Genomic DNA, 15,675 nt, shown 5'->3' on the forward strand with positions numbered 1-15,675 from the left:
ATTTCCAATATTTTGTAAGGACCGATGAAGCGAGGCTTAAATTTAGGAGAGGAGACCTTCATAGGAACAAATCGAGAAGACAGCCACACCAAATCCCCAACACGAAGTCGGGGACCCACACCGCGGCGGCGGTTGGCAAAACGCTGAGCCTTCTCCTGTGACAACTTCAAGTTGTCCACCACATGATTCCAGATCTGCTGCAACCTATCCACCACAGAATCTACTCCAGGACAGTCAGAAGGCTCCACATGTCCCGAGGAAAAACGAGGATGGAAACCAGAGTTGCAGAAAAATGGCGAAACCAAAGTAGCGGAACTAGCCCGATTATTTAGGGCAAACTCAGCCAACGGCAAGAAGGTCACCCAATCATCCTGATCTGCCGAAACAAAACACCTCAAGTAAGCTTCCAGAGTCTGATTAGTTCGCTCAGTTTGTCCATTAGTCTGAGGATGAAAGGCAGACGAGAACGATAAATCAATGCCCATCCTAGCACAAAAGGATCGCCAGAACCTGGAAACAAACTGGGATCCTCTGTCAGACACAATATTCTCAGGAATGCCGTGTAAACGAACCACATTCTGAAGGAACACAGGAACCAGATCGGAAGAGGAAGGCAGCTTAGGCAAAGGCACCAAATGGACCATTTTTGAAAAGCGATCACATACCACCCAGATGACAGACATACCCCGAGACACCGGGAGATCAGAAATGAAATCCATGGAAATATGTGTCCAAGGCCTCTTCGGGACAGGCAAGGGCAAGAGCAACCCGCTGGCACGGGAACAGCAAGGCTTAGCTCGAGCACAAGTCCCACAGGACTGCACAAATGACCGTACATCCCGTGACAAGGAAGGCCACCAAAATGACCTAGCCACCAGATCTCTGGTGCCAAAAATTCCCGGATGACCTGCCAACACCGAGGAATGAACCTCGGAAATGACTCTGCTGGTCCACTTATCAGGAACAAACAGTCTGTCAGGTGGACAAGAGTCAGGTCTACCAGCTTGAAATCTCTGCAACACACGTCGCAAATCAGGAGAAATGGCTGACAAAATAACTCCTTCTTTAAGAATACCAACAGGTTCTGTGACTCCAGGAGAGTCAGGCACAAAGCTCCTTGAAAGAGCATCAGCTTTCACATTCTTTGAACCTGGTAAATACGAGACCACAAAGTCAAAACGGGAGAAAAACAATGACCAGCGGGCCTGTCTAGGATTCAAGCGTTTAGCAGACTCGAGATACATCAAATTTTTGTGATCAGTCAAGACCACCACACGATGCTTAGCACCCTCGAGCCAATGACGCCACTCCTCAAATGCCCACTTCATGGCCAGTAATTCCCGATTGCCCACATCATAAGTCCGCTCAGCAGGCGAAAACTTCCTAGAGAAGAAAGCACATGGTCTCATTACCGAGCAACCAGGGCCTCTCTGTGACAAAACGGCCCCTGCCCCAATCTCAGAAGCATCCACCTCGACCTGAAAGGGAAGTGAGACATCAGGCTGGCACAAAACAGGCGCCGAAGTAAACCGGCGCTTCAACTCCTGGAACGCCTCCACGGCTGCAGGAGCCCAGTTAGCAACATCAGAACCTTTCTTGGTCATATCCGTCAAAGGTTTAACAACGCTAGAAAAATTAGCGATAAAACGACGGTAGAAGTTAGCAAAACCCAAGAACTTCTGAAGACTCTTAACCGACGTGGGTTGAGTCCACTCATGAATAGCTCGGACCTTGACTGGGTCCATCTCCACAGCAGAAGGGGAAAAAATAAACCCCAAAAAGGGAACTTTCTGTACTCCAAAGAGACACTTTGAGCCTTTAACAAACAAGGCATTCTCACGCAAAACCTGAAACACCATCCTGACCTGCTCCACATGTGAGTCCCAATCTTCAGAGAAAACCAGAATATCGTCCAGATAAACAATCATAAATTTATCCAGATACTTCCGGAAAATATCATGCATAAAGGACTGAAATACTGAGGGAGCATTAGAAAGCCCAAAAGGCATCACCAAGTACTCAAAATGACCTTCGGGCGTATTAAATGCAGTCTTCCATTCATCACCTTGCTTAATGCGCACAAGGTTGTATGCACCACGAAGATCTATCTTGGTGAACCACTTGGCACCCTTAATCCGGGCAAACAAGTCCGACAAGAGAGGCAAAGGATACTGAAATTTTACAGTGATTTTATTCAGTAGCCGATAGTCAATACAAGGTCTCAAAGATCCGTCCTTCTTAGCCACAAAAAAGAATCCCGCACCAAGAGGGGAAGAGGATGGACGGATATGCCCCTTCTCCAGAGACTCCTTGATATATGAACGCATTGCGGCATGTTCAGGTACTGACAGATTAAATAATCTTCCCTTAGGAAATTTACTACCTGGAATCAAATCTATGGCGCAGTCACAGTCCCTATGAGGAGGCAGAGCACTGGATCTGGACTCACTGAATACATCCTGATAATCAGACAAATACTCAGGAACTTCCGAAGGAGTAGAGGAAGCAATAGACACCGGCGGGGAATCAGCATGAACTCCCTGACAGCCCCAACTTGACACAGACATTGCCTTCCAATCCAGGACTGGATTGTGGGTCTGTAACCATGGCAGACCCAAAACGACCAAATCATGCATTTTATGCAGAACAAGAAAACGAATCACCTCCCGATGTTCAGGAGTCATGCACATGGTCACCTGCGTCCAAAACTGCGGTTTATTTTCCGCCAATGGCGTAGCATCAATACCTCTAAGAGGAATAGGATTTACTAACGGTTCAAGAACAAAACCACAGCGCTTGGCAAATGACAGATCCATAAGACTCAGGGCGGCACCTGAATCCACAAACGCCATAACAGGGTAAGAAGACAAAGAGCAAATTAAAGTCACAGACAAAATAAATTTAGGTTGCAAATTACCAATGGCGACAGGACTAACAACCCTTGTTAGGCGTTTAGAGCATGCTGATATAACATGTGTAGAATCACCACAGTAAAAACACAACCCATTCTGACGTCTATGATTTTTCCGTTCATTTCTAGTCTGAATTCTATCACATTGCATTAAATCAGGTGTTTGTTCAGACAACACCACCAGAGGATTAGCGGTTTTGCGCTCCCGCAAACGCCGGTCAATTTGAATAGCAAGCGCCATAGAATCATTCAGACTTGTAGGAATGGGGAAACCCACCATCACATTCTTAATGGCTTCAGAAAGGCCATTTCTGAAATTTGCGGCCAGAGCACACTCATTCCACTGAGTAAGCACGGACCATTTCCGAAATTTTTGGCAATACACTTCAGCTTCATCCTGACCCTGAGAAATAGCCAACAAGGCTTTTTCTGCCTGAATTTCAAGATTGGGTTCCTCGTAAAGCAATCCGAGCGCCAGAAAAAACGCATCAATATTCGCCAATGCCGGATCTCCTGGCGCTAGCAAGAAAGCCCAATCCTGAGGGTCGCCCCGTAAAAAAGAAATAACAATTTTAACTTGCTGAGCAGAATCTCCAGATGAACGGGGTCTCAGAGAAAGAAACAATTTACAATTATTCTTGAAATTCCTAAACCTAAATCGATCTCCAGAAAACAATTCCGGAATAGGTATTTTAGGTTCAGACATAGGACTACTGGTAACAAAATCTTGTATACCCTGCACACGAGCTGCCAGCTGGTCAACACTTGTAATCAAGGTCTGCACATTCATGTCTGCAGCAAGCACACGCCACTCAAAGGTAAAGGGGAGGAAGAGAAGGAAGGAAAAAAAAAAAAAACTCAGAATTTCCTTTTTTTATTATCCCACTTCTGCAATGCTTTAAACATTCAATATTGGCCTGGCATACTGTTATGACCCAAATGGCAGAGGGTCTCAGGAATAATGCTAAGTCAGTAAATTCAGAAAACCAGCTCATAGGGCAGTGGTAACTGGGCTGACCATATAACTAATCCTAGCACCACAAATACCAGCAGCCGGGGAACGTTCCTACGTTGATCCTAGACATCTCGCGCCAGCCGGAGAGCTAACTACCCCTAGAAGGGAAAAGAAAGACCTTTCTTGCCTCCAGAGGAAATACCCCAAAAAGTTGGATAGAAGCCCCCCACAAATAATAATGGTGAGGTAAGAGGAAAAGACAAACATAAGAATGAGCTAGGAATTTAGCAAAGAGAGGCCCACTAGCTAATAGCAGAATATAGAAAGATAACTTATATGGTCAGCAAAAAATCCTATAAAAAATATCCACACTGGAAATTCAAGAACCCCCGAACCGTCTAACGGCCCGGGGGGAGAACACCAGCCCCCTAGAGCTACCAGCAAGGTCAGGAATCACATTTAGTACAAGCTGGACAAAAAATGATAGCAAACAAATAACCCAAAAAACAAAGAAGCAAGACTTAGCTTAATTTAGCACGAACCAAGACCAGCAAACAGGAGCAAACAGAATGTGTCTGATAACACCGATGCCAGGCACTAGACTAAGGTTCCAGGAGGTTTATATAGCAACACCCCTGAAGTAACGACCCAGCTGGGTGCAGACAGAGGGAAGGAAATCCCAGAGTCATATCACTAGTAACCACTAGAGGGAGCCAAAAAAGTCTAATTCACAACACAGCCAGACACCACCCTGGAGTAGCACCTGGTAGCTGCCTGCTGCACAAGCCTGACCTCACCATCAGAGGCTCTAGCGAAAACCCATGCAGCTGTCATAGTCACACTCCTTCCAGGGTAGTCTGGTTTGTGGCTCAGTGGGGCCACAAACCCCCCGAGCTCACGCCCACCAGTCAGGGCGTGAGCGTGACATTGTGACAGGTAGGGAAGTTGAGTGGGATAAAGGAAAGATGATGAGTTCGGTTTTTGTCCCATAAAGCTTTGTATATCTGGTTGTTGTATGGAAAATTGTTTGGCTAGTTATATGGTTTAATACCTTGGACTAGTCCAGTGGAAAGTTGCATCACCTAGAGGAGTTCGGCATCAGATGTTGTGGTCCTCCTCACTACATTGCAGAGATGATGTCGTCAATGAGGAGGACCTCAACCACAGCTGCGACGCCCCTCCAAACTAATCCAAGGAAATTAGCATATGCCGAGCACGGCAATATAAGTTGTCTAAGACCATTTAGGAACCATTTAGGGGTTTATATAGGTGGTTGATTGAGCTGCCAGGTTCCCTTTAAGCTGGTTGAGATCACAAGATTTAGAAAGAAAGTCTCCAGGTCCCAAATTAGCTCTGAAAGGGAAGATTAATGGTCATAGTCCTAAGGGTGTAAGCTTGGTGAAGACCTAATACATTCACTTTAAAGAGAATCTTTCACCGGATTATATCACTTCAACTGAGTCCCTCCTCCAGTTGCCAATAATACACTGATTCTGGAACAGTTTTTCTTTTTCTTCTGTGCCCCTCTGTTCCAGAGTTATGCCCCCTCCAGTAATAATGTTACAAATTTTCCCTTCAACCAACTGGGTGTTAACCACAGAACTTCCCTGTGTGGGCGTTTGCTTTTTCTCCTCTGATGATGGCCAATCGTAACCCTGGCCACTCCCAATGAGGAGTTCTGTGGTGTACACCCAGTTAGCTGAAGATAAAATTTGCACCATTTTTACCAGGGGACATAACTTTGGAACGGAGGGTGTTGTGAATTCTGTTTGTGGGCTCCCCCGGTGGTGTTTTATGGTAGTGCCACTTATTTGCCTTCTTCTATCCTTGATCACCTGTTGACACCCATTAGGGGAGTTTCCTATTTAAGGCTGCTTGGCTGCTGGTCTGATGCCGGCCAACAATGTATCAGTAGCATTCTGTTGCATTCTCCTGCCTCAAGATCCTGTTCAGCTAAGTTGAATTTTGTTTCTAGTTTATGCTATTTTTGTCCAGCTATTTGCAATGTGACTCTCTGTAGCTGGAAGCTCTCGTGGACTGAAATTGCCACTCCAGTGGCATGAGTTGTCACTGGAGTTTTAAAGTAATTTCAGGATGGTGTTTTTGAGTAGTGTTTTGAAGTTGACCGTGAAGTGACTCTTTCCTGTACTTCTGCTATCTAGTAAGCGGACCTCACTGTGCTAAATCTGCTGTTCATCCTACGTATGTCTTTTCCTCTTGACTCACCGTCAATATCTGTGGGGGGCTGCTATCTCCTTTTGGGGTTCATCTCTGGAGGTAAGGCAGGCCTGTATATTCCTCTGATAGGGGTAGTTAGATCTCCGGCTGGCGCGTGGTGTCTAGGGCATCGTAGGAAACACTCCCCGGCTACTTCCAGTGTCGTGTCAGGTTCAGGTCACGGTCACTTTAGTTCCCATCACCCGAGAGCTAGTCCGTTGTTATTTTGATTTCCCTGCCATTGGGAAAATCATAACAGTTTGGCCGGCCTACATGTGTTAAAACTATGCACTAAAGCAGGAAAGGATATGAAAAGGTTTTTTTTTCCTTCTGTGTTTGGAAAGTGCACCTTAGTGCTTATTTGTACTCCTTGCTTAAACTGCAGTCTTCAGCCTTTTTTTTTTCCTCTCCTCTTAATCTCTGAATGGCTTTGGTTACACCTGTTTGAATCATGGATCCACAGAGTTTGGTTGCAGGTCTGAATAACCTGGCTACAAAGGTCCAGAACTTACAAGATTTTGTTATACGTGCTCCAATGTCTGAACCTAAGATCCCTATGCCTGAATTTTTTACCGGAGACAGATCCCGTTTTTTGAATTTCAGAGAGAATTGTAAATTGTTTTTGTCTCTGAAATCTCACTCTGCTGGTGATCCTGCGCAACAGGTTAAAATTGTTATTTCTCTATTGCGGGGTGACCCACAAAGTTGGGCATTTGCATTGTCGCCAGGGGATCCTGCGTTATTAAATGTAGATGCGTTTTTTCTGGCTTTGGGGTTGCTTTATGAAGAACCTAATTTAGAGATTTTGGCTGAGAAAGCCTTGATAGCTCTTTCCCAAGGGCAAGATGAAGCTGAGATATACTGCCAAAAATTTCGTAAATGGTCGGTGCTTACTAAATGGAATGAGTGCGCACTAGCAGCTAATTTCAGAGAAGGTCTCTCTGATGCCGTGAAGGATGTCATGGTGGGGTTCCCTGTGCCTACAGGTCTGGATGATGCCATGAAATTGGCTATCCAGATTGATCGGCGTTTACGGGAGCGCAAATCTGTGCACCATATGGCGGTATCTTCTGAGCAAAAATCTGTGCACCATATGGCGGTATCTTCTGAGCAAAAACCTGTGCACCATATGGCGGTATCTTCTGAGCAAAAACCTGTGCATCATTTGGCGGTGACCTCTGAAAAGGCAAGAGAGCATATGCAATGCGATAGTGTATTGTCTAGAGGCGAACGACAGAATTACAGGCGCAAAAATGGGTTGTGCTTCTATTGTGGAGATCCAGCTCATGTTATATCAGCATGCTCTAAACGCATAAAGAAGGTTGATAAAAAGGTTGATAAATCTTTTTCTATGGGTACCTTGCAGTCTAAATTTCTTTTGTCCGTGACATTGATTTGTACTTTATCATCTGTTACTGTGGATGCTTATGTGGATTCTGGCGCCGCTCTGAGTCTCATGGATTGGTCCTTTGCCAAGCGTTGTGGGTTTGATTTAGAGCCTCTGGAGGTTTCTATTCCCTTAAAGGGTATTGATTCTACACCTTTGGCTAGTAATAAACCACAATATTGGACACAAGTGACTATGCATCTTTCCCCAGACCATCAGGAGATTATTCGTTTCCTTGTGTTATATAATCTACATGACGTATTAGTACTTGGATTACCATGGTTACAAATTCATAATCCAGTCTTGGACTGGAGATCAATGTCTGTGCTGAGCTGGGGATGTCAGGGGATTCATGGGGATTCACCTTTGGTTCCCATTTCTTCATCTACTCCCTCTGAGATCCCAGCATTTCTGTCAGATTTTTATGATGTCTTTCAGGAGCCTAAAACTGATTCTCTCCCCCCTCACAGAGAGTGTGACTGCGCTATTGAGTTGATTCCCGGTAGTAAATTTCCTAAGGGTCGCTTGTTTAATTTGTCTGTACCTGAACATACTGCTATGCGGGAGTATATCAGAGAATCTTTGGAAAAGGGTCATATTCGCCCCTCTTTGTCTCCACTGGGGGCAGGGTTTTTCTTTGTGGGTAAAAAGGATGGTTCATTGAGACCTTGTATCGACTATCGACTTCTGAATAAGATTACAGTTAAATACCAGTAACCGTTACCTTTACTGACTGATCTTTTTGCTCGCATAAAGGGGGCGAAGTGGTTCACTAAGATCGATCTACGTGGTGCGTATAATTTGGTGCGGATTAAGCAGGGGGATGAGTGGAAGACCGCATTTAATACGCCTGAAGGCCATTTTGAGTATTTGGTAATGCCTTTCGGTCTCGCGAATGCCCCTTCCGTTTTTCAGTCCTTTATGCACAATATTTTCCGTGAATATCTGGATAAATTTATGATTGTGTATTTGGATGATATTTTGATTTTTTCGGAGGACTGGGAATCTCATGTTCAACAGGTCAGGAGAGTTTTTCAGGTTTTACGAGCTAATTCTCTATTTGTGAAGGGCTCAAAGTGTATTTTTGGGGTTCAGAGAATTTCCTTTTTGGGATATATTTTTTCCCCTTCATCTGTGGAGATGGACCCTGTTAAGGTTCAGGCTATTTGTGATTGGGTACAACCTACTTCTTTAAAGAGTCTTCAGAAATTCTTGGGATTTGCTAATTTCTATCGCCGATTCATAGCGGGTTTTTCTGCCATTGCTAAACCTTTGACTGATTTGACCAAGAAGGGTGCTGATGTTGCTAATTGGTCCTCTGCGGCTGTGGAGGCCTTTCGGGAGCTTAAGCGCCGCTTTTCTTCTGCTCCTGTGTTGCGCCAGCCTGATGTTTCGCTCCCGTTCCAGGTTGAAGTAGATGCTTCCGAGATCGGAGCAGGTGCAGTTTTGTCGCAGAAAGGTCCTGACTGCTCAGTGATGAGACCATGTGCGTTTTTCTCTCGAAAGTTTTCGCCCGCTGAGCGAAATTATGATGTTGGAAATCGGGAGCTCTTGGCCATGAAGTGGGCATTTGAGGAGTGGCGTCATTGGCTTGAGGGTGCTAGACACCAGGTGGTGGTCTTGACTGACCACAAAAATCTAATTTATCTTGAGTCAGCCAGGCGTCTGAATCCTAGACAGGCGCGCTGGTCGTTGTTTTTCTCTCGATTTAACTTTGTGGTTTCATATCTGCCTGGGTCTAAGAATGTGAGGGCGGATGCCCTCTCTAGGAGTTTTGAGCCTGACTCGCCTGGTGATTCCGAACCTACTGGCATCCTGAAGGATGGGGTGATATTGTCAGCTGTCTCCCCAGACCTGCGGCGCTCTTTGCAGGAGTTTCAGGTGGATAGGCCTGATCGCTGTCCGCCTGGTAGACTGTTTGTCCCTGATGACTGGACCAGTAGAGTTATTTCGGAGGTTCACTCTTCCGCGTTGGCAGGTCATCCTGGAATTTTTGGCACCAGGGATCTGGTGTCTAGGTCCTTCTGGTGGCCTTCCTTGTCTCGAGATGTACGTATTTTTGTGCAGTCTTGTGATGTTTGTGCTCGGGCTAAGCCCTGCTGTTCCCGGGCCAGCGGGTTGTTGTTGCCCTTGCCTATTCCTAAGAGGCCTTGGACGCACATCTCTATGGACTTTATTTCTGACCTTCCTGTTTCTCGTAGGATGTCCGTCATCTGGGTGGTGTGTGACCGTTTTTCCAAGATGGTTCACTTGGTACCTTTGCCCAAATTGCCCTCCTCCTCTGAGCTGGTCCCTCTATTTTTTCAGAATGTTGTGCGTTTGCATGGTATTCCTGAGAATATAGTGTCTGACAGGGGTACTCAGTTTGTGTCTAGATTTTGGCGGGCGTTCTGTGCCAGGTTGGGCATCGACTTGTCTTTTTCGTCTGCATTCCATCCTCAGACTAATGGCCAGACTGAGCGTACTAATCAGACCTTGGAGACTTACTTGAGGTGTTTTGTGTCCGCTGATCAGGACGATTGGCTTGATTTTTTGCCATTGGCAGAGTTTGCCCTTAACAATCGGGCCAGTTCTGCCACTTTGGTTTCTCCATTTTTTTGTAATTCAGGGTTTCACCCTCGCTTTTCGTCCGGTCAATTGGAGTCTTCGGATTGTCCTGGAGTAGATGCTGTGGTTGATAGAATGCATCAGATTTGGGGACAGGTTGTGGACAATCTGAAGTTGTCCCAGGAGAAGACTCAACAGTTCACTAATCGTCATCGGCGTGTCGGTCCTCGTCTTTGTGTTGGGGACCTGGTTTGGTTGTCTTCTCGATTTGTTCCTATGAAGGTCTCGTCTCCTAAGTTTAAGCCTCGGTTTATCGGCCCTTATAGGATTCTGGAGGTTCTCAATCCTGTGTCCTTTCGTTTGGACCTCCCAGCATCTTTTACTATTCATAATGTTTTTCATCGGTCATTGTTGCGGAGGTATGAGGTGCCGGTTGTTCCGTCTGCTGATCCTCCTGCTCCTGTGCTGGTTGAGGGTGAGTTGGAGTATGTGGTGGAAAAGATCTTGGACTCCCGTGTTTCCAGACGGAAACTTCAGTATCTGGTTAAGTGGAAAGGCTATGGTCAGGAGGATAATTCTTGGGTGACAGCATCTGATGTTCATGCTCCTGATTTGGTTCGTGCATTTCATAGTGCTCATCCAGATCGCCCTGGTGGTTCTGGTGAGGGTTCGGTGCCCCCTCCTTAAGGGGGGGGTACTGTTGTGAATTCTGTTTGTGGGCTCCCCCGGTGGTGTTTTATGGTAGTGCCACTTATTTGCCTTCTTCTATCCTTGATCACCTGTTGACACCCATTAGGGGAGTTTCCTATTTAAGGCTGCTTGGCTGCTGGTCTGATGCCGGCCAACAATGTATCAGTAGCATTCTGTTGCATTCTCCTGCCTCAAGATCCTGTTCAGCTAAGTTGAATTTTGTTTCTAGTTTATGCTATTTTTGTCCAGCTATTTGCAATGTGACTCTCTGTAGCTGGAAGCTCTCGTGGACTGAAATTGCCACTCCAGTGGCATGAGTTGTCACTGGAGTTTTAAAGTAATTTCAGGATGGTGTTTTTGAGTAGTGTTTTGAAGTTGACCGTGAAGTGACTCTTTCCTGTACTTCTGCTATCTAGTAAGCGGACCTCACTGTGCTAAATCTGCTGTTCATCCTACGTATGTCTTTTCCTCTTGACTCACCGTCAATATCTGTGGGGGGCTGCTATCTCCTTTTGGGGTTCATCTCTGGAGGTAAGGCAGGCCTGTATATTCCTCTGATAGGGGTAGTTAGATCTCCGGCTGGCGCGTGGTGTCTAGGGCATCGTAGGAAACACTCCCCGGCTACTTCCAGTGTCGTGTCAGGTTCAGGTCACGGTCACTTTAGTTCCCATCACCCGAGAGCTAGTCCGTTGTTATTTTGATTTCCCTGCCATTGGGAAAATCATAACAGGAGGGTGGCAGAAGAAAAACAAAAACTGTTCCAGAATCGAGGGAGCAGCAACAATTGAAAGTAGAACTCAGGTTAGGCTAAAAAAATCCAATGAAAGGTCCCCTTTAAAGGGTCTCAGTTAATATAATTTTGGAGGCAGAAGATTGACCTTAATAAAAGAGCTACAATTTTGGTGTTCTACTTGACACTATTTTTGAATTTCACCGCAGGACTTTTTCTCACAATTTATAGAGAATATAATATCTGCAGTTCTGGTAGATTCCCATCCATCAGGACTGCAGCCGGCAGCACATGTGGGAGTATTACATGATGACAGCTCTGGAACAGATGTTTTATCACTTTCTTTTTCACTTTGTTTGAAAACAAGAAAAAACGCCTTTGCAATTAAAATTGATAATAAATTGTCACTTGGGAACCATGGTGGGAAGCCGGAGAGGAGTTGGCTTTTGATAGTTCAAAGAGGAGTTGACCTTTAAACGCACTTAGAGGCTCAGATATTAAACTGGTTGTGTAATTTTTCGCATGGCTGCCCACATAACTTGTTCCCTTACTGCCTTTCTGTAGGCGAGGCTATCTACTGACCTTGGCAAATCTCCTGAATCAATGTTGCAACTGTGCCGAGATCCATATTAAATGCAGAACACGTTATGCCGTCCTGTGATCACAAGTTTAGTTTTGGTAGGAAACTATACAGTGAAATACTAACATGTCCCTTTGGATACAGAAAGTCCTGACAGTTCTATTTCTGGTCATTATAAACTGCATTTTTCATCATTTTCCCTATCTGCAGATTCTATCTCATTTTTTTATCAGTTGTCTCTGAGCTAGTGAGTGGATACCAGCAGATATCATGTCTCCCATACACAAAGAAGAGGGATTCCTGCTCTCCTGTCTCTGTGTAAGAAAGGTTCAGAAGTAGCAGCAGCATGGAAGACATTATACAGAAGTACAGAGCTATGTAGCTGTGAGTCCAGCATTGGGTGCATGGAGGACATTATACACAAGTACTGAGATATGTAGCTGTGAGTCCAGCATTAGGTGAAATATACTCGATGCAGGATATTGTTACATCTGTGAGGGTTTTTGGTTCGGATGATAAGCGGGGCCACGCCTTTGTTGCTGGTGATGCTTGTGTGTATAAGTGATGTCCGGCCCTCCATGCTCCAGCGACGGACATAATGTAATAAAAGTCTCATGTTTTTTCAGGAAACTCACCTCAGCGTGCCAGATTTTTCTTACTACTCAAGATGGATTAGTTATTTTTCCTACTTTTCAGAATGGCAGTGGGAAGGAAAAGAAGAGGCTCATAAGTGGAGAAAAGAGCATATTTTTCTGAAAAGATATAACCAAAGTTTCTTTTGTTCACTTGTGCTATTGATTTTATTCTTAGTTTGTTGAAATTAAACTGACCATTTTACCTGACTCCTAACAGATGTCTAATATCCAAACCTTAGCAATCTATTGGCATATTCTATCTAATCTTAACGACCTGAAGGTACCGATTCCATTTTCAGTGTCATGAAAACTGTTGGCTCATAACAATTTGATTTAGGCTATTGCAGATAAGACCTATTTTAGTGAATAGTACTTGGCTGCAATACCAGCAACAGCCATTAGACAAAAGTGGCGCTGTTTCCAGAATAAAATACACCCTTTTCTTTCTCATCCAGTAGAACCGTCTTAATGACTTGAATGAATTTTTTATTTTTAGAGATAATAATCTCCAGATACAAAATGTGACATAATGATTTTTTTTTTCAGGTCTTACATTCTGATGCCTCTTACTGCAGGACCCTTCTGGATGACAACAGCTCCTCTGCTCTCATCATCCTAGGATTTGTCATGATGTCGCCTCTGATAGTGCTGGCAATGGCTGTGTACTGTGGCCTTGCCCGACGCCTCCGTCTCTTCATGCTTTTCCAGCCGTATACCAGAGCTTTATACAAGGGGGTTCGATGGAGGTGGTATGATGAGGGTGGGCTGTGCAGCTGCGTGAGGGAATGGAATAATCACGTGAAGGCATGGGTATAATGGCTTATCAGACTGATGCTGAAAATTTATAACAATTATCTATAGGAAGAATCCAGAGAGGATGGAGGAATTGAGCGTGAAGAAACGAGAGCAACGAGCGAACTTTGTATATGGGAATCGGACTTAATACATAACGCTAACACTGTAGTTTGCTGGATAGCCAGCCTTACGCCCGTTGTAACCCGAAATTGTGACATTTTCCTATTGTTGTACAGTATATAAACTAGAATATACCTATTTATTTTATTTATACTCCCAGTAAGATGACTGGCAAAGGCGTTGTATACATATACAGAATATATAATGACACATTTACACTCACTCAATTACACAGGATATAGTATTATGTTATGCAGAAGGCGTTTATATTATCATTACACCCTGCAGTCTTAAAGAGGTTATCAGCTATTTTAAAGAGGATGTGTCATTTGCTCAAAAAAGTGAGTCAAATACCTAGTAAAATCCCTAAGCTCTCCTGATTCTGCAGTTCTTTTTCGTTTTGCTCTGCGTCGTTCCATTGCAGAGATATTCACTTTTGCTTTTTTTTCTCGACTGCAGTATGTGAAATCTCTATATGCAGTCCAACTAGGCGGTTTTTCAGAGTCTTCTCTGGGGGCGTGCTCTTTCTCATCTCTTTCCCAGATGCTGCCAATCACAGTTCAACAGTGTCAGACTAATAGATTGCTAGTTCCTCTGATTTGCAGCATCTGGGAGGGAGGGGTAAAAGTACACGACCCCAGAGAAGACTCTGAAAGAACGCACAGTTGGACTACAAGCAGAGATTTCAAATACTGCACTCCAAAAGCTACAAATGTGGATATCTCTGCAATGGAGCAACGCAGCGCAAAATGGAAAAAAAACTCAGAATCAGGGATGTCAAGTTGCCGTACTAGGCACCGGCTTATTAGCTTGGTGTGAATCAAACCTCCAGGACTTTCAACCCTTTTTGAGTTCTTTTCCCTTTATTGTTTAAACAGAGACTGGGGTCCCTTCCCTGTGTCTCTTTAAGGGAGATACTACCCTCTCTTAAGTGCATCATCCCGATTTCGCCAATTTTGAGGGCTTTTTTGTTACTGCCGGACAATCTTTGCTCAGAAGCAGAACAAATATACCGTAAGCTGAATATTACAGATTTGAACCCTATCCTACTACTAATATTCTCTATTGATATTCAACCACCAATGTCCCTTGAAAAGGGTAGTTTCATCAAAACAGCTCCTTAAAGAACTAATTATTTAAAGAGTAACCGTCGTTTTAATTTTTATTTCGTAAATCAATATTACACAAAAAAATAAACAACTTTGTAATATATCTTATCAGAAGAATGCTCTTTTTTCTCTTCCTGGATTGATCTTTCCCTCTCATTTCATTGGTAAAATATGTATTCAGTGAAGACAGATTTTCCCATTATGGAGATAGAAGATGGCACTTGGTGCTTTTAAAATTCTATGAAGATGGGAGGAGCTGGAGGCCGACACAGACATTCTGCTGCAAGTTCTCCTGAAAGGACAGTTCTCCATAGAACTTTATAAGCACTAACTGTCATCTCCTATCACAGTAATGGGAAAATCTGTGTTTACGGAAGACAGATTTTACCCATGATTTGAGAATGAAAGATCACTCCTGCAGGACAAAGAAGAAGATTTCTCTAATAAGATATATGACAAAGTTTCTTATTTTCATGTGTACTATTAATTTATGCAAATAATTAAAATGATGATTACTGTTTAAAGAATAGAGGGTCGTGAACGAGTGGGATCCTCTTATTTAGTAGCTCTTTTATATGACTCATATAAAGGGTCCCAAGCAGGGGACTCCCAGTACGATGTCCACGTGCCCTAATCGGATCAGTAGACCGGATCGGTCATGGTGAGATAAACTCTCTAATCTCCATAATGCGCCATAAAACTTCCCATTATTACACCTTATAAATAATATTCATTCTGTAGTTATTATGTAATTAGTGATTGTACAGTCATTTCCCGTGGTAGATTTGACATTCTATAGACCGGGATCTCTCCTTTTTTCACTGTGTTGTTAATATAAGGTATGTTACGCCGTAGCTTGCAGTAAAGCACACAAAAGTAGCACAAATTTGCAATGTAATATTTTAATAAAGTGATAAACAATGAAACGGTATACTGTATACCTGCCATTATGCGTCTGTATTATTTATGGCTGCAGACGATTGCTTGGATTGCTTGACC

General features: G+C 44.0%; 1 protein-coding gene across 1 annotated transcript in view; it reads left to right on the forward strand.

The window, feature by feature from the left end:
• Window positions 1-15,614, forward strand: part of TMEM278 (transmembrane protein 278) — a 138,422-nt gene extending 122,808 nt beyond the window's left edge. The window contains exon 2 of the mRNA XM_077250144.1: window positions 13,199-15,614. Coding sequence (XP_077106259.1) covers window positions 13,199-13,468 — 270 coding nt within the window. The 3' untranslated portion in view covers window positions 13,469-15,614. The remainder of the gene's footprint in view (window positions 1-13,198) is intronic.
• The last annotated feature ends 61 nt before the right edge of the window (window positions 15,615-15,675 follow it).

The sequence above is a fragment of the Ranitomeya variabilis genome, chromosome 4 (genome assembly GCF_051348905.1).
Source record: "Ranitomeya variabilis isolate aRanVar5 chromosome 4, aRanVar5.hap1, whole genome shotgun sequence".
Classification (NCBI taxonomy): domain Eukaryota; kingdom Metazoa; phylum Chordata; class Amphibia; order Anura; family Dendrobatidae; genus Ranitomeya; species Ranitomeya variabilis.